The sequence below is a fragment of the Pseudorca crassidens genome, chromosome 14 (assembly GCF_039906515.1).
Source record: "Pseudorca crassidens isolate mPseCra1 chromosome 14, mPseCra1.hap1, whole genome shotgun sequence".
NCBI lineage: Eukaryota > Metazoa > Chordata > Mammalia > Artiodactyla > Delphinidae > Pseudorca > Pseudorca crassidens.
In genome coordinates, this window is record NC_090309.1 from 53173369 (window position 1) to 53197246 (window position 23878).

General features: G+C 36.0%; 1 protein-coding gene across 1 annotated transcript in view; it reads left to right on the top strand.

Moving 5' to 3' along the window:
• Positions 1-23878, top strand: part of FBXO11 (F-box protein 11) — a 100278-nt gene that overhangs the window by 55365 nt on the left and 21035 nt on the right. The window contains exons 2-7 of the mRNA XM_067703043.1: positions 19054-19181; positions 19322-19406; positions 19828-19972; positions 22117-22246; positions 23088-23171; positions 23252-23384. Of these exons, the coding sequence (XP_067559144.1) occupies positions 19054-19181; positions 19322-19406; positions 19828-19972; positions 22117-22246; positions 23088-23171; positions 23252-23384 (705 nt within the window). The remainder of the gene's footprint in view (positions 1-19053; positions 19182-19321; positions 19407-19827; positions 19973-22116; positions 22247-23087; positions 23172-23251; positions 23385-23878) is intronic.

The window sequence follows — 23878 nt, forward strand, 5'->3', positions numbered from 1 at the left end:
CGATGCAGGGGACACGGGTTCGTGCCCCGATCCGGGATCCCACAGGCCGCACGCCGGAGCGGCTGGGCCTGTGAGCCATGGCCGCTGAGCCTGCGCGTCCAGAGCCTGTGCTCCGCAACGGGAGAGGCCACAACAGTGAGTGGCCCGCGTACCGCAAAGAAAAGGGGGGGGGGGAGGAAAAAAGATACTTTTCCTTTTTCCAATGGAACAAAAGGACAGTTTGGTTTAACTTATCTTCTTGATTTCTGCTGAAGAGCCTAAAGTTTTGGTTAGCCTTGGTTAAGGCTCCAGGGTAAAATAATTGTTAAGGATAAGGGTTGAAAGCTATATATTCATGTAGCTTGTGAAAATGTACTGTTTTTCTCTGGGTAAGTCATCCAGCACCTATTAAAGTCTTGCCAAGTTTTCCTCCCTCTCTCCCCACCCCAATCAGGGCAAACTAGTTTTGTCTTAACATAACCCATGCATCATAAAAGTGAACCACTGATGTTGACACAATTGTTCCCCAAATCCCCCATTTATTTATTTATATTTATTTTTTGGTTGCATCGGGTCTTCGTTGCTGCATGTAGGCTTTCTCTAGTTGCAGCGAGGGGGGGCTACTCTTCATTGCAGTGCGCGGTCTTCTCATTGCGGTGGCTTCTCTTGTTGCAGAGCACGGGCTCTAGGCCCAGGGGCTCAGTAGTTGTGGCTCGCAGGCTCTAGAGCGCAGACTCAGTAGTTGTGGCACACAGGCTTAGTTGCTCCGAGGCATGTGGAATCTTCCTGGACCAGGGATCAAACCCATGTTCCCTGCATTGGCAGGTGGATTCTTCATCACTATGCCACCAGGGGAGTCCCACCTACCCATTTATTTTTTTGTCTACATTTTAATACTTTGAACTCCGGGTGATCTTGAGATCGGTGGGTATATTTTATTGTGGTAATGTTCCCCCTTACACATCTTAGAATCAGAAAGGAAATACATTTCTGTGAAGGGTAGCTTTAAATTACCCATATTGCTGATCAGTTCCGTTAGTGCCATTAATTAAAGGTTTATTATGAAAATGTTGCTCTGAATCCCTTTGGTTTTGTAGATATCAGTACTTTTTCTGGACTAGTAACTCCTTTGTAAGAAGTATAGTTAAATTTTTAGTAAAAGCAAGTGTTTACAACTGATGAAGTTTTTTGCATTTGGTGCAACCTTGTTTTTCTGTATGTATTCACACTCCAGGATATTGTTATTATCAATCTGTTAGTATACCACATGAAAACCTGGATAATTTGTCTTTTTTTGTTTTGTAACTCTTCAGTTCTGGTATGAAGAGTTTTTAATTTCAGTTAATCGTTTATGTGACCCAGGGAAGGCAGTTGTGGAAAAAATAGTATTTTGGCGCCATCTGCTGTTCATTAGTGTGATATTTCATCTACTTCAGTAAAACTTGTAGGTGGATTCGAATATGTTTTTTCTATATTTATCCATATAAAGCACAAAAATAATGGAGTGGTTTTTTTTAAATCTGCTAGAGCTGCCTTATGATTCCTATATTTCCAGCTCGTAATTTTGGTGGTAAGAAATAGGCTTGTCTTAAAAATATTTCCATCCTCTTACCTCTGCCACTTGCATTTTTATTCAATGCCTCTGCATTCCTCAAGATTTCCTTCTCTCAGCTCCCTGTCTTGCCGTGAAAGCTCCTGAGTAACACAGGTTCACTGGACTCCTATCTTTGCTTGTGTTTTTAGTATCCTTTTTCCTTTCTGAACACCTTGTTTTTTATGTTTCATTGCCTGCCCGTATCTTATCCTCAAGCCTAACCTCTGTTCATTCTGTGAAATCTTCCCCTATGATTTTGAACTACATTTATTTTTATTTTTATTGCTTTTCTTTTATGTAAATTATTTGCTCTACAGAGGTAACATTTTTTTCCCCCGCCGCGCGGCTTGCGGGATCTTCGTTCCCCAACCAGGGCTTGTACCCTGGACCCCTGCAGTGGAAGCACGGAGTCCTAACCACTGAACTGCCAGGGAATTCCCCAGAGATAACATCTTATTTTATATTCATAGTCTCTAATTGTCTCGTGTGATATGGTGGTGCTCTGGTACAGCGACACACACACACACACACTGTTTTGCTCATTAATTGCCATGTATGTCTTTTCTCTCCAAACAAGTGGCATGTTCATTGTTGACTGGGACAATTTATATACTGATTTTGTAGTCTTTAAATAACAGTTCGGCCTGCACAATTAGGTATGAAGACTTGGAAATCTGATGCCTTAATTAAGAGAATTGTGTGCAGAGTAAAAATAGATGGATCCTGAGCAGTGAACTTTGAGTAATTGGATGAATTTCTGTGCGTAAATAACATGAGGTTTATTTTGGCTGCTCAAAGCTTATCCTGCTTTGTCTCTATCAAATTTAAACATTGCTTGTTGATTTCTGATATGATGGTTTACTTACAGCATTCCCTCCACCCACCTCATCCCAATATAACTTTAAACAACATACTTAAAGTTTAATTTTATTTTTCCTTAACTATGGACAGTATCTGTAGACTCCTTTGTAAGATGAGAATATTAATGGCTCTACATTTTCATTATCAAGGTTGATAACATCATATTGTGAATGGAATATTATTGATTTGTATGTAGGTTGATTCTAGAAGTTGAAAAATAACAAGTGTTCATCTTATTATACTTACGGGGATATTTTCTCTGTCGAGCCAAGCATATGCTAGATTCTGTTTCTTTCTCTACTACCTGATATATTCTTGGGCCACCAAAAGAAATCACGCCTAACTGTTCTGATGGATTCTTTTCTATATTTCACCTATTGCCTTTATCACGTCCTCAATTTTTTCTAAGCTCCCTACTATCTAACCTATTAATTTCCCCCTTTTCCAGGAAATTTCATTCCTATAGCTCTTTTGAGCCCTGGACCAATCTATACTTAGTTTCTTTGGGCCTCCTTCACACCCTTTACCTTAGACTATCTTCCCTTTGCTGCTTTTCTGTGATGACTTCATTAATTACTACATCCCAAGTCTTCCCCTTTCTGGGTTTACTCCCTGCTTCAGTTGAAATATGTCCTCAAGTAAGTTCCTGTACAGGAGAAAAACTTTGTAAGTCTCTGCATGTCTGGAAATTTCTTTATTCTACCTTCACTCTTATTTGGTAGTTTGATGAGACTTTGACTTTTACTGATCTGCAGTGAATGCCATTGTTTTTCAGATCCACACATCACTGTTGTCCTTTGTTTTGTACTTGAATTTTCAGAGTTCAAAGCTTCTCTGAGGTTTTGAGAGAACTTGACAGTTCCCTCCTTGTAGCCTCTAACATGCTTTACTAGGCAGTAGCTTCCTCTACTTTGCTTCACTAGTCAACATTCCTTTATTTTTGTGTCTTCTAGAAATCCATTGAAATCTCGTGTATTGATGGCTTTATCCTGTTCTCTTTGTTGTAAGGGTTTATATCTTTTTATTTCCCTACTCATAATGTTAAGGAGTCTTGGAGATAAAATGAGTCTACCTATACTGTCATTTTCCCCTAGGTTTTTATTTTTTAAAGTTTGGAATTGAAATATACTTAGAAAGTAACTTGAACATTAGATCCCTAACAATTACATTATAGTGACTTTGCTATGCCAGAAAGTGATTCCTGATTTCATGTTGTGTTTTATAGATAATAGTAGTATGTATACATGTAGCTTTCCAGTGGATAATGGCAAAAACATTAGCAGGGAAGAGCGACTGAGCCATATGTTTTGAGGCTTTTTTGGTTTTTTTTTTTCCTATTCTTACCACCACCACCCTAATCCGGGGCTTTCTGATTTGTTGCCATTGTTGAAGGAGTCTTTATTGTGCCCTATTGCTGCTTTAGCCACCTCTTAACAAAAGTTTTTATAAATGCTACAACACATTTAAAATTTTCCATGTTTTCTTAACAGAATAAAGACTGAACCCTTTACCTTGGCATTCAAGGACTTGACTTTGTTTGGTCCCAGTAGTTCTCAAAGTGTCATCCCTTTCCCAGCAGTAGTATCCCTGGGAACTTGTTAGCAGTGTAAATTCTAAATCCCCCTCCCCTCTGTCTGATTCAGAAACACTGGGGGCACAGCTCAACAAGAGCTTGTTTTAACAAGACCACCACATGATTCTGATGCTGAAGTTTGAGGACTGCTGGTCTAGTCCATCCCTTTTCATTTTGCAGGCAAAGAATTGAGGTATATAGAGAGAGGTTAATTGGCTTGTCCAAACTCATACAACTAAGTAGAGTTTTCTTTCTAATACTCTATACTTGACTGACTTTTTATTAGTTGCAATCAGAAAGCAGTCTGAGATGGGAAAGTTGGAAAGGCTTTATAGAGAATGAGGGACTTGACAGAACACTGAACTATAACCTTATGTAAGTAGAAACAAAAGAGATGGATATTGTAAGCAAGAAGACCACGTGAATAAAGGCATGAAGATAAAAACATACAGTTGACCCTTAAACAGGTTTGAACTGCATGTGTACATTTATACGTGGTTTTTTTTTAATAGTAAATACTACAGTACTACATGATTTGTGGTTGGTTGAATCCACAGATCAGGAACTGCCAATGTGGAGGGCCGACTGTAAGTTACAGGTAGATTTTCAACCTTGCAAGGAGGATCAGTGCCCCTAACTCCATGTGTTCCAGGGTCAACTGGGTATACAAACATATTCTGAGGACAAAATAGACAAGTTGGACTCATAATCAGTAGGTCTCTTTTATAGGAATATAGAGAATAATGTATGTAAAACAGTGATCACAGTGCCTGGCATGTTGATAAAATGTTAGCTGCACTTTGTTGTTGTTGGGCTGGTATTGTTGGTTGTATTATTGATTTTGTTGTTGTTGTTAGGAAGGTAGTATGGAACAGAAGTTAAGACTGGGTTCCTGAATCAAATCCCAGCCCTAACACTGACTTTTTGACTGCTAGAAAGTTACTCTCTCTAAACCTCAGTTTCCACATTTCTAAAATGGGAATAGTAGTATCAACCTTATAGGATAGTAGTAATGATGAAATAATGTTTGTTGATGACGTGCCTGCTTCATAATAGGTACTTTAGTAAAAGTCTATTTATTTATTATTTAACTAATAGCTATTATTACTTCCTAGCTTGGTAAGTCATCTTGTTTGACTCTGAATGACATAAAGCTTTGTCAAAAATCATCAGTCCTGAAAGGGTAAATTGTTGTCATGATTAAAGCAGTTCACAAATATGACCAAGAAAAAAAAAGGAAACTTTAAATAAGAGGGGACTGGTTAAATAAATTTAACAAGGGGCTGATTACATAAATTATGGAACATTTTTATTCCGTAGCCGTTGGAAAACATGTTTCAGAAAGAAATTTTGTGACCTGTATCATGAACTATATGTTCATGATATATGCTCATGATATAATGAAAATAAAAAAGCAAAATACAAACAGTGCATACAGTGTTTCAGTTATGTAATTTGTATAGAGAAAAATAACTTGAATATTCTGAAATATTAATGGTAATAAACTCTGGGTGATGAGATTTTAGTAACTTTTTCCTTTTGTGTTTTTCTTTATTCACATTTTCTAAGTGAACTTTTTAAAAATTAGGATATAGTTGATGTACAATGTTACATAAGTTTCAGGTGTACAACATAGTGATTCACAATTTTTAAAGGTTATATTCCATTTATAGTTATTATAAAATATTGGCTATATTCCCTGTGTTGTACTGTATATCCTTGTAGCTTATTTTATACATAGTAGTTTATACCTCTTAAACCCTCACCCTTATCTTGCCCCTCCCCCCTTCCCTCTCCCCACTGGTAACCATTACTTCTCTGTATCTAAGTCTGTTTCTTTTTTATTATATTCACTAGTTTGTTTTATTTTTTAGATTCCACATATATGTGATATCATACAGTATTTTTCTTCCTCTGTCTGACTCATTTCACTTAGCATAATACCCTCAAAGTCCATCCATGTTGTTACAAATGGCAAGATTTCATTCTTTTTTATGGCTGAGTAGTATTCCATTTGTGTGTGTGTGTGTGTGTGTGTGTGTGTGTGTGTGTGTACAATATCTTCTTTATCCATTTATCTGTCAGACACTTAGGTTGCTTCCATATCTTGGCAATTGTGAACATTTTTATAATTAGGGAAAAAATTGTGACACATACTTTAAATTTGTGGCAGAATCATTGGAATAATATTATAGCCTCCTAAAATGAAATGATCAGTATTCATTTTTATCAGTGGTCAGCCTTGGCATTTGTGGATTTCACCTTGTGTTTTCAGCTAGTCAAGAACTATTCTAATCACTCATCGTGAGAAATACTTTGTGTTAAGAATCATTATTTCTACATTTTAAAGGTTTTTTTGAAGATTGAGTTGGATAATATAATAAAGGCCTCTAGCTAGAATTTGAAATATATATATATATATATATATATATATATATATATATATATATATATATATATATTTTTGTGTGTGTGTGTGTGTGTGTGGTACACGGGCCTCTCACTGCTGTAGCCTCTCCTGTTGCGGAGCACAGGCTCCGGACGCACAACCTCAGCGGCCATGTCTCATGGGCCCAGCCCCTCCGCGGCATGTGGGATCTTCCCGGACCGGGGCACGAACCCGTGTCCCCTGCATCGGCAGGCGGATTCTCAACCACTGCGCCACCAGGGGAGCCCTGAAATATATTTGGAGTGCATCTTGCTAACTTTCAGCATCCCATCTCAATTATTTTAATAGCTAACACTGGAATGTTATCTCTGCCAGGGACTGTGTTAAGTATTAATCTTCACAAAAATTTTATGAGGTACGCACCATTATCTCCATTTTATAGATGCACTGAAAATCAAACAGGTTAAGGAACTTGTCCAAGATTGCACAACCACTAAGCCAGTATTCTAACAAAGAGCTAAACAGTCTTTCCAGAGCCTGTATTCGTAAACATTGTGCTATGCCGTCTAACATGTAAAATAAAATATCAAAATGTTATTGATATTTACAATACAAAAAGATCTAAGGAGATACTCATTATGAAAATAAAGGGTCTGATGTATATGTTGTGGTATTTTTATATAAAGTCAACTCATTAACACTTCAAATAAAATAAGACATGAAAAATTATGATTTCATTTTTTAAAATTCTTTAACATTTCCAAAAGTATATGTTCCATTTATAGTATTCTTTTATATGCTAATGCACTCCTAGTGATAAGTGTATCCAATAGTATTTCTCATGACTAATGTGTATTTAGATAGCACAGTGGTAAAGAGTATGGGGCTCTGGAGCTAGGCTGAGTTCACATTCTGCCTCTGCTTCTTAATATTTTGTGGCCTTGGGCAAGATGTTTAACCTCTCTGTGCCTAGTTTTTTCATCTGTAAAATAGGAATTATATGTTCCTCAAAGAGTTGATATAAGGATTCAGTTAGTTAATTCATATAGAAAACTTGAAATAATAGTGCCTGCACATGGACGTTTTCAGTGTTGGGTACACTAGTTTGTAATAGTACTATTATTATTCTATTTACTATCATTATCATCATCACCTGTATTGATTATATAATAAGCTTTTTTGAGACATCCAAGTTACATTTTGTGAAAACAAGTAAAAACATTGTACTTGGAGTCCACTGAGCTAAAAATTATTTTGCTACCACTTACTAGCTTTCTAACCTTCAGCATTTCACTGAACCTTGTGGACCTCAGATGACCACTAATAATATCTTCCCTGTCATCTGATCTTTTGATCTGTAAAATATTGCTAGAAATCATGCAGTCTCAGAATTGTGGTCTAACTATGGAACTGTGAAAGAAAGAGAACTGATGATGCTTAGTCTCTCGGTCCATTTTCCTTCTTTCATTTAAGTAGTTGTGTGAATTTACAACAAAGGTTAAGCATTTAATGCTTGTAAGAATATAATAGCCTTATTCTCATTTTGACCTTCATACTTTACTCTCCTGGCTTTCACTACTACTTTCTATAAAACTAAACTAATACAAGGCATTTCTAAAATTGTCTAAATTTCATGTGAAAATAAAACTAGGGACAGGCTAAATTGTTTCCTTTTAAGCTGTGTGCATGCATGTGGTGATTTGTGTGTCCTATTTTATACTTTACTAACACCTTGAGTGCTTTTAGTATGGCACTTATTATATTGCTTCAGTTATTTGTTTACATGTCTAGCTTCCCTACTAGATCAAGTCCCTCAATGGCAGATTTTTATATTCATAGTGACTAGCAAATAGATGAAAATTAATAGCTTTTAATTAATGACTTATATGAATCTTATGTTAGCCTTAATTAGGTTTGTCTTAATTATTGATTTGGGACCATGGTCATTCTGATCTTGAATTAATGATGCACTTGATATTCTTGTCATATCAGCTTCTACTTTGGATGTAATGATACTTTTGAATTACGTTGCTTCAGTTATTTGTTTACATGTCTAGCTTCCCTACTAGATCAAGTCCCTCAATGGCAGATTTTCAATTTTCCATTGAACTTTAAAAATACTTAAAATTTATGAAAGTTACTTTAAAATAGTTTTTATTGTTTGATAAAATAGAAAAGAATGATTGTGTTTTATGAATTTTGTCACTTTAGGAAATATTGAAAATGCAAAACTGGAGGTAAGATACGAGAATAGAAGAAAGAGTTTTAAAATGTTCCATTTGCGAGGGAGGCTATTCAATACTCCTTTCCCTGAAAGCAGTGGGAGAAAATGTCTTAGGAGAACAGAATGTGATATGTAACAGGAAAGAATGAAAATAAAGCTAAGCTACTCCCAAAGGATATTAATCCTTGAATTAGTAGTTGTCAGTTGATATTCTTTTATTTTTTATCAAGCTAGAGTATGAATTCTTGTCAATTCAGGACCCACAGATACATTTTTATATATACAGGAATGATAATTTTGACATTGCTAACTATCCACTTACATCATATGGCTAATTCTCAAGAGTTGGATGACACATCTGCCATGAAACACCAGTATTGTACCATATATAAATAACAACAGCTAATCTACACTTTCTGAGTCTCACTCCTACCAGAGTATATTTTCAGAGTGGCAAAATTCTCTAATTTTTTATCTCCAACCCAAATCACTCACTGGAGCCTGAGATCAATATATTTAGTTTTGTTGAGAGTCTCCACGTGAATGTCCCACAGCTTCCTCAAAACTCAAAGTCCAAACCTGGGGACTTCCCTGGTGGCACAGTGGTTAAGAATCTGCCTGCCAATGCAGGGGACACGGGTTCAAGCCCTGGTCCGGGAAGATCCCGAATGCGGCAGAGCAACTAAGCCCATGCACCACAACTACTGAGCCTGCGCTCTAGAGCCCATGAGCCACAACTGCTGAGCCCACGTGCTGCAACTACTGAAGCCCACACACCTAGAGCCCCTGCTCTGCAACAAGAGAAGCCGCTGCAAAGAGAAACCCACACACAGGAACGAAGAATAGCCCGTGCTCGCCACAACTAGAGAAAGCCTGCGCGCAGCAACAAAGACCCAACGCAGCAAAACAAAACAAAAGAGAAAACTTTCTCATTAAAAAGAAAAATCCAAACCTTTTTTTTTCCCTCCACATCCCTGTCTTACCTACAAACGTTCCTTCCTTATTAGTACATGGCACCACCATCCATTGGATTGCCCAAATCAATATTATTCTTGGCACCATCCTCTCCTCCACCCCACCCATATCCATTCATTCACCAAGTTTTGCAAATTTACCTTGTGAATATATCACAGATCTATTCAGTTCTTTCATTTTTATTACCATAGTTCAAGCTATGTTCATCTCTCCATTGTATTACTCCATAGTATCCTAATTGGCCTCTTGCCACCAGTGTCATCCAGTTATCTATCTATACATTGTTCCGGTAATCTCCCTAAAACACAAATCAGAACATGTCACTGTTCTATATTTAAAGCCCTTTAGTGGCTATCCTTGGCCTTCAAGATAAAATCTAAATTCTTTAAAGTGTTAGTAGCACCCTTCGTGATCTGGACCCTGCTATGTGATACAGCTGTATGGACCAACGTGCAGTTCTTTGAGACTTCTGGAGGTGAGCACCTTCAGGTCTTCACTATTCCTTCTGCTTAACTAACTCCCAGTAGTTATCATCTCACCTTGGACCTTCTTCAAGAAACCTTCACTAATATCCCAGCATCATACCCTAACAAAGATTGGATTAGATATTCTTGTGTGTTCCCATAGTACCTTCTGCTTATCCTTTTTACAGCGTATGACATACTGTATTATTATTGCCTGCTTAGTTAGTTATGTCTCGTCTAAGCTCTTGGAGGGTAAGTACAATATTCTGTTTGGTTGCTCTGTTTTACCAGTACCTCACGTAGTGCACGGCACATTCATTCATTTATTCTTTTTTTTTTTTGGCTGCGTTGGGTCTTTGTTGCATGCAGGCTTTCTCTACTTGTGGCGAACAGGGGCTGCTCTGTTGCAGAGCATGGGCTTCAGTAGTTGCGGCATGTGGGCTCAGTTGCTTAGTTGCTCTGTGGCATGTGGATCTTCCCAGATCAGGGATTGAACCCGTGTTCCCTGCATTGGCAGCCAGATTCTTAACCACTGTGCCACCAGCAAATATTTGTTGAACATCCTTTATGTCAGCTTGGAATGAAGAGTGGTCTAAATTTTTTCTGTTGAAATGAAGCCTTGTTTGAGTTTTCAGTAGTTCTTTATAATATCAAAGATGGCTTCTAAAGACTATTATTCAGTGGTCAAATATATTTTCTTTGACCAGTCTTAGATAATCCCTATAGTTCATGTTGTGGTGAAAATTCAGTAGAATTATGTGCGTGTGTATGTATGTATGTGTATAAATAATAACTGAATATGTTAATGGAAGTATAGAGCAGTATCCTGAATAGTTAAATTTTTTAGAGTTTTTAACAGTATATAAAATACAATTATAAATATCTGATTATCTCAAGTCAGACTTTTAAAAAGCAGTTTTTTATAATAGCTTTACTTCTGGGCTCCCTCCCTTAAAATATTTAAGTTTTTAAAGTAAAATATTTAAGTTTTAAGTAAAATATTTAAATTAAAATGCATTTAAGATAAATTTTTTTCTTGATTTCAGTTTATTCATGGATTTTTTTAGTAGTTGGAAAAAAGCTGTGGTAGTTCCCAACTGTGTTAGAAACAGTTGTCAAGTGTGGTTCTTTACACTGTGAGACTGGGAGCTGTTTCTAAACACACAGTTACTAGCACAGATTTGCCTAAGTTTCCAATCTGATCTGTGGCTATGGGTAAGTAATGTGGAACTCATATAGATTTGTGGGGGGAAAAACTTCTAGACATTAAATTCCATAAACTACCCTTTATCTTTAGGTTAGTCTTTAAACCTAAAGTGTATAGACTTTAAACCCCAGCCAATCAATAGTATAATTTTTTGTACATCTTTGAGATAGTTAAAAGGCTATGTAAAAATTAAGGTATTCTGCTTAAGGTGTATAGACTTAAGTCTCATCTTTTGTTGAAGTGCATCTTAATATAAATTTTCAGTACTATTTAATATCAAAGATTTCAAAGATTATTTTTTAGTTAAATAAGCATGCTTATTCTCCAGAAGCCTTTATCCCTGTGGTTCCTATTGATAGTGAAGACTCTAGTATATTTATATAGGATTTGTAGTAAAATCTAAAAATTATAAAATAAATTTTGACACTATGTATATATGTGGGTATAACATCCCTTTAAACTGCATGATACTATTTATCCTTTAAGAGAACTGATAAGAATTTAATAAAACTGTGTATGTATGTGTGTGTACTATCCAATTAGGGTACCCACTAGCCACATGGGGCTATTGAGCACTTGAAGTATGGCTTATCTGAATTTGAGGCATACTGTAAGTATTAAAAATACAGAGCTTTAGTATGAAAAAAGAGAATGTAAAATATCTCATAATTTTATATTGATTACATGTTGAGATAATAAATTTTAGATAAGTGGGTTAAATTTATATTAAAATTAATTTCACTGATTTTTTTTTTTAATATAGCTACTAGAAAATTGGATCACATGCTGTTTCTATTGGGCATCTCTGGTTAAGAACTTTTTTTCTAATTGTTTTTCTAATTGAAAACTACATTTTCTGTTAGTTATGGTTGAAATTGAACATTTTTGGTATTGAGAGTTATTTTTTATTAGTCTTAGATTACAATTTGACATTTGAATACTGGTATTCCAATGTTAGATGTAAAAGTAAAGGCTATAAAGTTAAAAAATTTTTAACAAAATATTATTTTGAGGTCTTGTTTTTAGACTTTGTTGTTAGAACAATACCATAACCAGTCCTTCATGATTTCTTGGTTCCCGATTGGACACAGTTTGGCAGCTATCATAGATCTTTACTTTAGTTATTGTATAATTTATTTAACATTTTTTTGTTCGCTTCATATGTGCCAAATCTATCATAATTTCAGGAGGGAACAAAAAATAATGGATATGCATGTAAATGAGTTTGCAGAGTTGGAGGTAGGAAGAAGTGAGCAGTTCCTGTCTGGCTTTTTATTTTCTGTAAAGTAGTATGTAAGGTCATCTTAGTCTACCACTAGTGATGGTTTCTGGGAAAAACTCCTTGAATTGAGTAAAATTAAAGAGTTCTTGATGGATAAGAATCAACATCTATTCAGCCGTTATTGGGCACTAAGCTGAACATGGAGGAAAAATATAAAATAGGGACCTTGCCCTCAGAGCTTAAATTTTGTTAGGAAAATAACGGTGTATGCCAAAAAAGTAAAAAACAGATAAGGCAGCTGTAATAAGGTAAAGAATATATGGTGTATATACAGTACTATAGGAATTCAAAAGATGAAGAGAGGGCTTCCCTGGTGGCGCAGTGGTTGAGAGTCCGCCTGCCAATGCAGGGGACATGAGTTTGTGCCCCGGTCCGGGAAGATCGCACATGCCGCGGAGCGGCTAGGCCCGTGAGCCATGGCCGCTGAGCCTGCGCGTCCGGATCCTGTGCTCCGCAACAGGAGAGGCCACAACAGTGAGAGGCCCGCATACCGCAAAAAAAAAAAAAAAAAAAAAAAGATGAAGAGAACACTAGTGCCTAGAGATTGTTTTTTGTGTGTGTGTTTTGGGTTTTTGTTTCTTCTAAGCTTTCTCCTTTTGCTTCTTATTTAAAATAGTAGCCAGATGATCTTTTCAGAATGACCCCTTTGTAAAAATACCTTCTGGCACTGTATGTAATTTTCAGAACAGTCAGTGGTAATTTATTATGAGAGCTGTATAGAATTTAGCACAGATTCTTTATCTCAGCACAAGAGTTTAATACAGTTACTTTAGAACTGAGCTTTGAGTGCTTTAGAACAGGACAGTGTTCTGAATAAGAAGTTGAGGTTACTGTGGCATTACATGATTCAAATCATGTAGCTTCATGTATTTATTTGGTGTGAACTTCAGCTTGCACCTGAATTAACAAGCACCTTCTCTTTCCTGTTATTACCTCTGCATTCCTTACTTTTCAGTCCTTACTATTTGCTGTGTTGATGGTGAAAAGGAAAGATGGTGGTGTCTGGGTGGGTATCTGTAATAGTGAGATGTATAGGTTTTAAACAGGAGTGGGATTAGAGAGAGGGCTGTATAGGATGAAAAGTTTGAGCATGTTCTTTTGAGTGTTGTAGAAACTGACTGACTACTAGCTGCATGATAAACCAAGATGATAGAAGTATCACCCGCACGTGCATACACACTGCAAACATATAGAAATGTAACGCAAAACTGTAAATGCATAGCTAAACTCTGAGGAAGAAAAGAAGGAAATTCCCAGGTGCCAGGTATGAAAGAAATCAAATCAAAACCTTAAGTGGGAACTGGTGCTGCTGTATAAAATAGTACAGGCCCCTTTTGGTCCTGGATATATGTCCTAAGAAGTCTGGGGTGGAATTTTAGTGGAGAATGGAGATTGGGCCTTTTCAAAATAGAGCTAGCTCTGAGACCCAGTCATGCAGCCTAGAACCTGAAAGAGCTTTCCTAATTGTACATAGATTTTTTTAAAGTGACCAATGATAGAACAATCTAAATGAGAATATAAAATAAGTGTGTATGAAATGATTAAAAGGATAAAAAAAGGAAATGAAGCATGATGAAGTAACAGGCCAATATGAAAAAGAAACAGACTCGAAAAAGAAAATCAAATTACATTCAGAAATTAAAAATATAATCTTGGAATTTGGCTTTAGATGGATTAAATAGCATATTAGATATTCTTGCTTGGCTGAAAAGGAAAGAAATATAGCAATAAATGGTTAAGAAGAACTAAATCTAAAATATAATGACCCAAAATTAAAAAGTTGAAAATACAAGATTGGCAAAATGCTAGGCTGATACAAAACAAAACAAAAAGCTCTTAGAAAAATATTATCAGGCAAAAACAGATTTTAAAGGCAAAAGTATTATTAAGGATAAAGAGAGCCATTGCATAATGATGGAAAGGAATAATTCACTAGGAAGATATAATAATCTTGAACCTTTATGTCCAAGTAATATTATGTCAAAGTATATAAAGCAAAATTTTACATACTAAAAATGGATTACTTACAGGTAGTGGGAAATTTTAGCACATTTCCTTCAGAAGCTGACAGATAAATCAGACCACTGCTACCACCACCCTCCAACAAAAGTAAAGGCATAGAATATTTGATCAGTACAGTTAACAAACTTGATATTTTAGATGTGTTTAAACTTTACTCTCAAAAAATAGAATGTAGATGTTCCTTTCAATCACACATGAAACGTAGAAATTAACCACATATTAAACTACAGTGGGATGACTCACAAATACCCAAGCATGTAACACCGGCTATATTTTCTGACTACAGCATAGTACATAGAAAACTTACTAGGTTTTCCAGGTTTCATTTGAATAATATTTAAATGGAATAATAATAGTTAAAACATTTATTGAACACAGTGTGAGCCAGGCATACTGCTGAGTGTTTTGCACATGTTATTCTATTTAAACACTTTCAGCATCCCAGTGAATTGTAAGATAGCATTACCATCTTTACTAGTGAGAGTATTTAGGTGTAAAAATGTTTATCTGCCTAGGACTTCCCTGGCAGTCCAGTGGTTAAGACTCCAAGCTTCCACTGCAGGGAGCGTGGGTTCTATCCCTGGTTGGGAACTAAGATCTGGCATGATGCAGGGTATGGCCAAAAAATTGATTTATTGATTGATTTTTAAAAGTTTATCTGTCCAAGGTCTGGGGTTGGGACAAAACCTCTGTTTTTAAATACACTGTTAAAACCTCCCATCTTTTAAAAACACCTTTATTATCAGAAAATATAGCCAGATAGAGAAGCTCACATAAATATATAGTTTATTGAATTATTGTTAAGGTTGGTATTGTAATACCAATAGATCAAGAAGTAGAACTTTACCAGCCACTGCAGAAGCCTTTTATGTGCCCCATTCCTTCCCCACAAAAAGCATTTTTATGATAATCATTTTCTGGCTTTTTTCTTTGTAATTTTAATACTGTAGTGTACATTTTTAAACAGTATGCTTTAGTCTTGCTTATTTTTCCCCCATTTTTTCCCACATAATTTGTCAAAGAAACTGGTATAGTTTAATCTTCTAGAATTTTTAACAGGTTTGATCAATTTGAGATTTGATGGTTTTGGCAAAATTTTGTAGGTGGTGGTGTGTTCTTTCATCATATATAATATCTGGTGGTTTTTCTTTTTGTGATATTAGAACTATTGATACTCAGTGGTTATATCCATTAACTCTTTAGAGATTGCAGATTTTAATTTTTTCTAATTTTATTATTTCTTCTTCATTTATTGCTGGAATGTTTCTGTAAAGAAGCTTCCCCTCATCTAATAGTTACCTGGTAGTTTAGTTTATATAAGAGAGGAAGAGTAAATGTTTTGTTATTTCCTGTTGTATAGCAGTTTTCAAAACGATGAGTTGCTTTTCACTAGCATCTTTCAAAGTAACCTTTTTCCCCCTTTTTTTTAAGTGTCATAAACTCACAGATTTAAATATATTGCTTTTGGTTCTTTTCAGTTATCCTTACTGATGCTCAAATTGTCCCATCTTTGGCTAGTGGGAGCTTCTTCAAGTTGGCTCTCTTCCATCATGGAGTTTATATTTTAGTAAATATATGCATGTATAAGCATATGTATATGTATTGCCTTGAAACACACACATATACTAAACACATTGTTCTGTATATTTTGGGTTTTATACTTCCTGTATATTGGAAATAGTTCCTTATCTGTTCTGTATAGAACTGCTTTATATTTTGTAATGGCCACATCAATAGTATAGCTATACCATAGTTTTTTTAACAAACACTTACTGATGAACATTTTGATTGTTACCCAGCAGTATTATAAACAGTACTGCAGTGAATATCCTGGTACTTACTACTTTGCCCATGTGTGTTAATATAGCTGCAGAATCAATTCCCAGAAATGAAATTGTTAAGTAATAATAGCTATTGTCAAATTGCTCTCCTTAAAGCAATTAAGAACTGTTTTTTTGCCTCATACTATCCTTTGATATATAATACTAGTATGTGATCAAACTTTTTTATGTATATAAATTTGTTTCTTTATTTTTGGCTGCATTGGGTCTTTGTTGCTACATGCGGGCTCTCTCTAGTTGCAGCGAGCGGGGCTGCTCTTCGTTATGGTGTGCGGGCTTCTCATTGCAGTGGCTTCTCTTGTTGTGGAAGCATGGGCTCTAGGTGCGCGGGCTTCAGTAGTTGTGGCACGCAGGCTCAGTAGTTGTGGCGCACGGGCTTAGTTGCTCCAAGGCATGTGGGATCTTTCTGGACCAGGGCCCGAAACCATGTCCCCTGCATTGGCAGGCAGATTCTTAACCACTGCACCACCAGGGAAGTCCTGTGATCAGACTTTTTGATCTTTGATAATCTGCTTTGATAAAAAAATCTCATTATAGTTTTTATTAGTATTTCATTTGTATTTCCTAAATTATGAATTGTCTGTTCGTGTCCTTGGTCCAATTTTCTATTGAATTGTTAGCCTTTTCCATATTGATTTGTAGCACTCATATATAATAAGGAAATTACCCTTTCGTGACATGTGTTGCAAATATTTTTTCCTAATTGTGTTGCTTCTTTTGACTATGTTTATGGTTTTCATTTTCCAAGCAGAATTTTTAAATGTTAAAATACTACTCAAATTTATTAGTTCATTTTTAACAATCCAAACTTAAGAAAGAGTTGAGAAGTACAGTACAAAGAAGTGTGTGTTTTTTTTTCTCCCTGAACCCTTCAAGAATAAGTTCCCGGCCTTTGTCCTGTCACCTCCTAATACTTCAGTGGGCATTTCCTACAAACAAAGATATTCCCTTAAATGACCATACTACACCTATTAAAATCAGAGAGTTAACATTGACACGTTACTGTCTTTAGACCCCCATTCAAGTTTCACTAATTGAATGAATTATTTCACTGTTGTCTTAATAACCTTTTTAGCAAAAGGATCCAGTTCAGAACCACATGTTGCGTTGAGTTGACATTTCTTTTCAGTATCCTTCAATCTGGAACAGTTCCTCAGGCTTTCCTTGACTTTCATAACTGACAGTTTGAAGATTATTCAAAACAAATTAGAACAAGAATTTGTTCTAATGTTTCCTCATAATTAGATTTAGGTTATGCATCTTTGTCAGGAATATCATAGAAGTGATTCTGTGATCTTGTATGCTATCAGGTGACACACGGTTTCAGTTTGTCCTATGAATGATGATGTTCACTTTGATCCCTTAATTAAGACAGCATCTGATTGGCATCTCTACTGTTAATGGTTTTTCCCTTTCTATTTAATCAGTATTTTGTGGGGGAGGTACTTTAAACATCTCCTTATCAAACTTTCCATTTATTCATTTATAGTAGGATGAATTTATAGGTTGCTGTCCATTCAGTGGGTTATAATCCCTTTACTGTCATGAGTTTTGGTACTTCAGCATAATTTTGCTAGTGGGTGGCCATTCAGGCTGACTTCAGTGTTCTTTTGACATGTCCTCATTACTGAGCACTTTCTTGTTTCTGCCACAAGATTCTCCAGGCTCATTCTGTATTTCCCTCAGCCTAGAATCAGCCATTTCTCCAAGGAGCCCTTACTTCTTTTATAGAGAAGTATTCAGAAGCAAAGATCCAAATGCTAGTCATGCTCATTGCTGTTGGAGTGGCATTGCTTCCAGGCTTTGTCAGTGAACAGAGCTAGGGAATATACGCGTGTATAATCCACACATTTTCAAACATCTGTAACTATACCTATTTCTATATCTATCTATCTTTTAAAAACAATGAGTTCACATTGATAATTCCAGTCTAACACTGTAAGATTTACTCTAGCTTTCTCTTTGTTAATATTTTAACTCTCTTCTCTTTCAGAAGCCTGGCTTCCATTTGATCAGTCCCTCTGTTGTTTGTTACCAAGCTTCCGGTTCCACCATCCCCTCTCCTGTGCAATGCCCTTCTCTCCCTTCTCTGGCTCTGACTCTCCATTCCAGGCCACCTTCCCCCACATGGACTTCCTTCTTAACCCCTCTTGAGCTCCAACACTGTATGCCAGACCACTCTCTGCATGGATGCCCTTTTTATCCTACTTGGTATCTGATACCCTATACTGAACTATCCCTCTCTTTTGACACCTTTCTCACCCCACTTGGACTCTAACCATGCACTCACTCATCAAGTGAACATCCTCCTCACCTTTTCTTTAAATGCCTTCCAATTTTGTGTCATACCTTGAAAGAGTTTTTCCACTTTAACATTATAAAAAATAATTTTGTTTTCTCCTAGTGCTTTTTATTTATTTATATTGTATTTAAGCATATGGTCAATTGTGGAATTTATTTTGAAGTAAGAAATAAAGTAGAAATCCAGCACTTCTCAGATGGTTATCCAGTTGCCTGGAATTTTGTATAAAAACTGTATCTCCCCCCAAAAAAATGTATAAAGTTTTTAAAAAGTTACTGAATTCATAGAGCTTTTTCTTAAAAATGGGTATCATTTTTCATATTGTTTTTGTTTATAACAGATGATGATGTACCTGCAGATATGGTTGCAGAAGAATCGGGTCCTGGTGCACAAAATAGTCCATACCAACTTCGTAGGAAAACTCTTTTGCCAAAAAGAACAGCGTGTCCTACAAAGAGCAGTATGGAGGTAAATTCAGTGTAACTGCTTTTTTTGTGTGTGTAATGAAGGAATTGTTAGGAAACAAACAGAAAGGGGACCGTCAGTCATTTTTTAGATGTAATGATTATGGTAAAAATATTTGCTTAGTTTTCATTTTGTTTTTAAAGGGTGCTTCAACTTCAACCACAGAAAACTTCTTTGGTCATCGTGCAAAACGTGCCAGAGTCTCTGGAAAATCTCAAGATCTATCAGGTATTTCCTATGGAAAGCTAAGAAATAGGGTCAAATAATTTTTATTTTTTGATACCAAAAAATTAATATCAACTTAAATGTAGTTTATTTGTACATTTGAGATTGAGAAAGTGATTATTACAGAATAAACATGAGAACCGTCACCTTCTCCATCTCTGATTGTAATTGTATAAAAATCCTTTTTGTATATTTAGTGTAGCCAGTTTTTGAAATGGTGCATACTAGCTAGCTAAAAGAAAGAATACTGTCAAGATAAAAGAAAATAAATGTGTGTCGTCTATGAAAGCAAATGCTTATAAAATGATTGTCAAAAAATAAAAGCTGTTCATTAGACAAAATGGAAATTGTGCTCTTTAAATAATGAGAAAATCTTTGCTAGCATGATAGATTGTTTATATTCTGTTTGTTAATCTCTTTATAGCAGCACCTGCTGAACAGTATCTTCAGGAGAAACTGCCAGATGAAGTGGTTCTAAAAATCTTCTCTTACTTGCTGGAACAGGATCTTTGTAGAGCAGCTTGTGTGTGTAAACGCTTCAGTGAGCTTGCTAATGATCCAATTTTGTGGTAAGTGAAAATTTATTTCTTATTATCTTGAGATATATTACTTGTTGCCCAAAATGCTGTAGATGGTAGGAAATTTGGAGTGTGAGTTGATGGTTACAATTAAATAGTCAGAAGAAAATTAGAATGCTTATAAATTCCAAGTTAACTATTTATCACAAATGTTGGCTGTCAGTCCAGGCAGTGTTTTTTGTAATATATTTTTTATAAATTTATTTATTTATTTTGGCTGCGTTGGGTCTTCGTTGCTGCGTGCAGGCTTTCTCTAGTTGCAGCGAGCAGGGGCTGCTCTTTGTTGTGATGTGCAGGCTTCTCATTGTGGTGGCTTCTCTTGTTGCGGAACACGGGCTCTAGGTTCACCAGCTTCAGTAGTTGTGGCTCGCGGGCTCTAGAGTGCAGGCCCAGTAGTTGTGGCACACGGGCTTAGTTGCTCCGCAGCATGTGGGATCTCCCCGGACGAGGGCTCAAACCCGTGTCCCCTGCATTGGCAGGCGGATTCTTAACCACTGCGCCACCAGGGAAGCCCAGCAGTGTTTTTAAAACAATAAAATAAGTACTTTTTCTGCTACTTGTCAGTTAAAAGCAACAGTGATTATGGGAAAAGTTTTTCATTCCATTGCTTTTTAGAAAGAGTATGAAGTCTGATTTAAAACAGCTAATTAATTAAATCTGATAGTTAGGTAAGACTGTAGATTTTGTATATCACTTTTGGAAAATAGTTTGGACATTTGTATTTTTGAACCATAAAATAGGCATACCCTGGTACTTGCCTAGTGGCGCAGTGGTTAAGAATCCGCCTGCCAATTCAGAAGACACAGGTTCGATCCCTGGTCCAGCAAGATCCCACATGCCGCAGAGCAGCTAAGCCCGTGTGCCACAATTACTGAGCCTGTGCTCTAGAGCCGCGAGCCACAACTACTGAAGCCCACGCGCCTAGAGCCGGTGCTCTGCAGCAAGAGAAGCCACTGCAATGAGAAACCCGTGCACCGCAACAAAGAGTAGCCCCCACTCACTGCAACTAGAGAAAGCTCGCACACAGCAACAAAGACCCAATGCAGCCAAAAAAAAAGAGAAAAGCATGCCCTTTGACCCAGCAATTCCACTTCTGAAAATTTGTTTACCCTATTTACAAATTTTTCATAATAGCATAGTTAACAGTGGGGGGAAATTAGAAATAATGGAAAAGTCTAGCAATAAGGGATGGGACTAAAAGTAAACAATGTAATGTCTACTTAGAGGGTTGTGATATAGTCATTAACAGTGATTTTTACAGTTTTTAATAACATAGGAATATGCTATGTTATAAAAAGTAAAAAGCAGAATACAGAATTTTATGTGTTACAGTCACAACTGTTATAAGTGAAAAAGACTGTAAGGAAATACAGTAAACTGTTTAGGTTATCATTATACTTTTCTGTATTTTACAACAGCTTATATGTATTACTTCTATGATGCTAAAAATAAGGTACACCTTAAATTTAAGAAAAAATTATGTTTGTGTTAGAAAGGGAAAAGAACGAAGAGCAGAAGAAGAAACATTTTGCTTTGTACAAGAAGTTATAATAGTTATTATCACTCCATTTCTAAGATTTGATGGTTCTTGATAGGACATAAATGAAGCAGCATCATTATTTTTCATCATTATTTAAAATAATCCTTTTAAATTGAAACTGGGGCTTCCCTGGTGGCGCAGTGGTTGAGAGTCCGCCTGCTGATGCAGGGGACACGGGTTTGTGCCCCGGTCCGGGAGGATCGCACATGCCGCGGAGCAGCTGGGCCCGTGAGCCATGGCCGCTGAGCCTGCGCGTCCGGAGCTTGTGCTGCACAACGGGAGAGGCCACAACAGTGAGAGGCCCGCGTACCGCAAAAAAAAAAAAAAAGAAGAAAATTGAAACTGTATGTGGCTTTTACAGTAAGAGTGGCTTTTATTTTCGCCTGACTAAACAGTCAGATTTTAAAGAATTGACACTTATTCTTTTGGATGGACTGTGTTTTATATGCAGTTACATTGTTTTAGACAAAAATTTTATTTTTACATTTAAAATTCTGCTTTTTCATATTCCTAGAAGTTTTTGAGGCCTCAAATAATTTTTATAGTTGTTTAAAGGACATTTTATGAAGAAATCTTCATTCCTTTCCCCCTTCAGGAAACGATTATACATGGAAGTATTTGAATATACCCGCCCTATGATGCATCCTGAACCTGGCAAATTCTACCAGATTAATCCAGAAGAATATGAACATCCAAATCCTTGGAAAGAGAGTTTCCAGCAGTTGGTATGAAGTATAAATGGAAAACACTGATTTATAGTATATATTTTAAATAAAAGTTCCTTTTTAAAAATTTAAACTCAAGAATAGGTTTCAAGGGAATTCCCTGGCAGTCCAGTGGTTAGGACTCCACGCTTTCACTACTGAGGGCCTGGGTTCAGTCCCTGGTCAGGGAACTAAGATCCCAGAAGACTCATGGCACCGCAAAAAAAAAAAAAAACAGAATAGGTTTCAAGTCAGTGGACATTTATCAACCAACAAAAAAGTCAACAATTCTTTTCACTACTGACATATTTATTAATCATTTAAACAGTAGCAGTAAGTATCAGTAGCCTGAGAGCAGTTATACTTTCTCTGGATCTGTTTGAACTTACATTTAAATTATTACCGTTGAGTAGTTATTTAAAGTTTCACATTTAGCTTAATTTTCACATGGTCCTTTACGAATGGTTCCCAGCTAAGGGTGATTTTGCTCCACAGGGGATGTTTGGCATTGTCTGGAGACATTTTTGGTTGTCACAGCTGGAGAAGAGACTGCTACTGATACATGGTGGTTAGAGTCCAGGGATGCTACTAAACATCCTACAGAGGATAGCCCTCACAACAAAGAATTATCTGTTCCAAAATATCAGTAGTGCTGAGGTTGAAAAACCATGTCCTATTTACTGGATATTACTGAGTCATAAACTGTTCTAGATTTTACATTGCAGTATGCAACAGAAAATTTGTTGGACTGATAATTGTTTTTGATAATTAATGAGAAATTCATATAGTACTAAATTAATTTAGACTGTAGTGTTTATGTTAGTAGTCAGTATTTGTTTTTTTGTTTTTTTTGATGTTTTAGTATAAAGGTGCGCATGTAAAGCCAGGATTTGCTGAACATTTCTACAGTAACCCTGCAAGATACAAAGGAAGAGAAAATATGTTGGTATGTTTGATTTGTCTTTTTCTAATATTTAAAATGATGATCTTACAGTTCTATACTGACTTTTCTTTTTTTTTTTTTAGTATTACGATACAATTGAAGATGCTCTTGGTGGAGTACAAGAAGCTCATTTTGATGGACTTATCTTCGTTCATTCTGGAATATATACTGATGAATGGATATATATTGAATCTCCAATCACTATGATTGGTGCAGGTACGTGTAAATGCATTGTCATTAGAATTTTAATATTTTATTTACATGATGGGTTTTTAAAATGCTAGTTACTTAAAATCCAGATGAACCATGATAATATCTTAATTGTAGAAAAAAATAGGAAATATCATGTATATTTTATATGATGGAAATGAAAACTTTAGAGTTCAGAAATTATAAATGTACCTATTTCTTTTTGGGGGGATGTGTATATTTCTTGATGTCCAGCTGCTTTAGTTGATCATTAGAGAAAAATATTGGTTAATTTTATCTTTTATTTGAAAATACAGAGGATAATGTTTTTATTGCTGTATTTTTAATGAAACAAATGTACTTTTAAAATACTTTCTGTACTGTTTCAAAGCTGTTTTTATGGTCAGGTTTCTAAGAATAAATGTAGTAGTTGTTGAGCACTGATCAGTTATTTGAAGATTTATGGTATATCTGATTTTTTTAAGGATACTGTAGTACGAGACCATTTTAAGATAACTAGT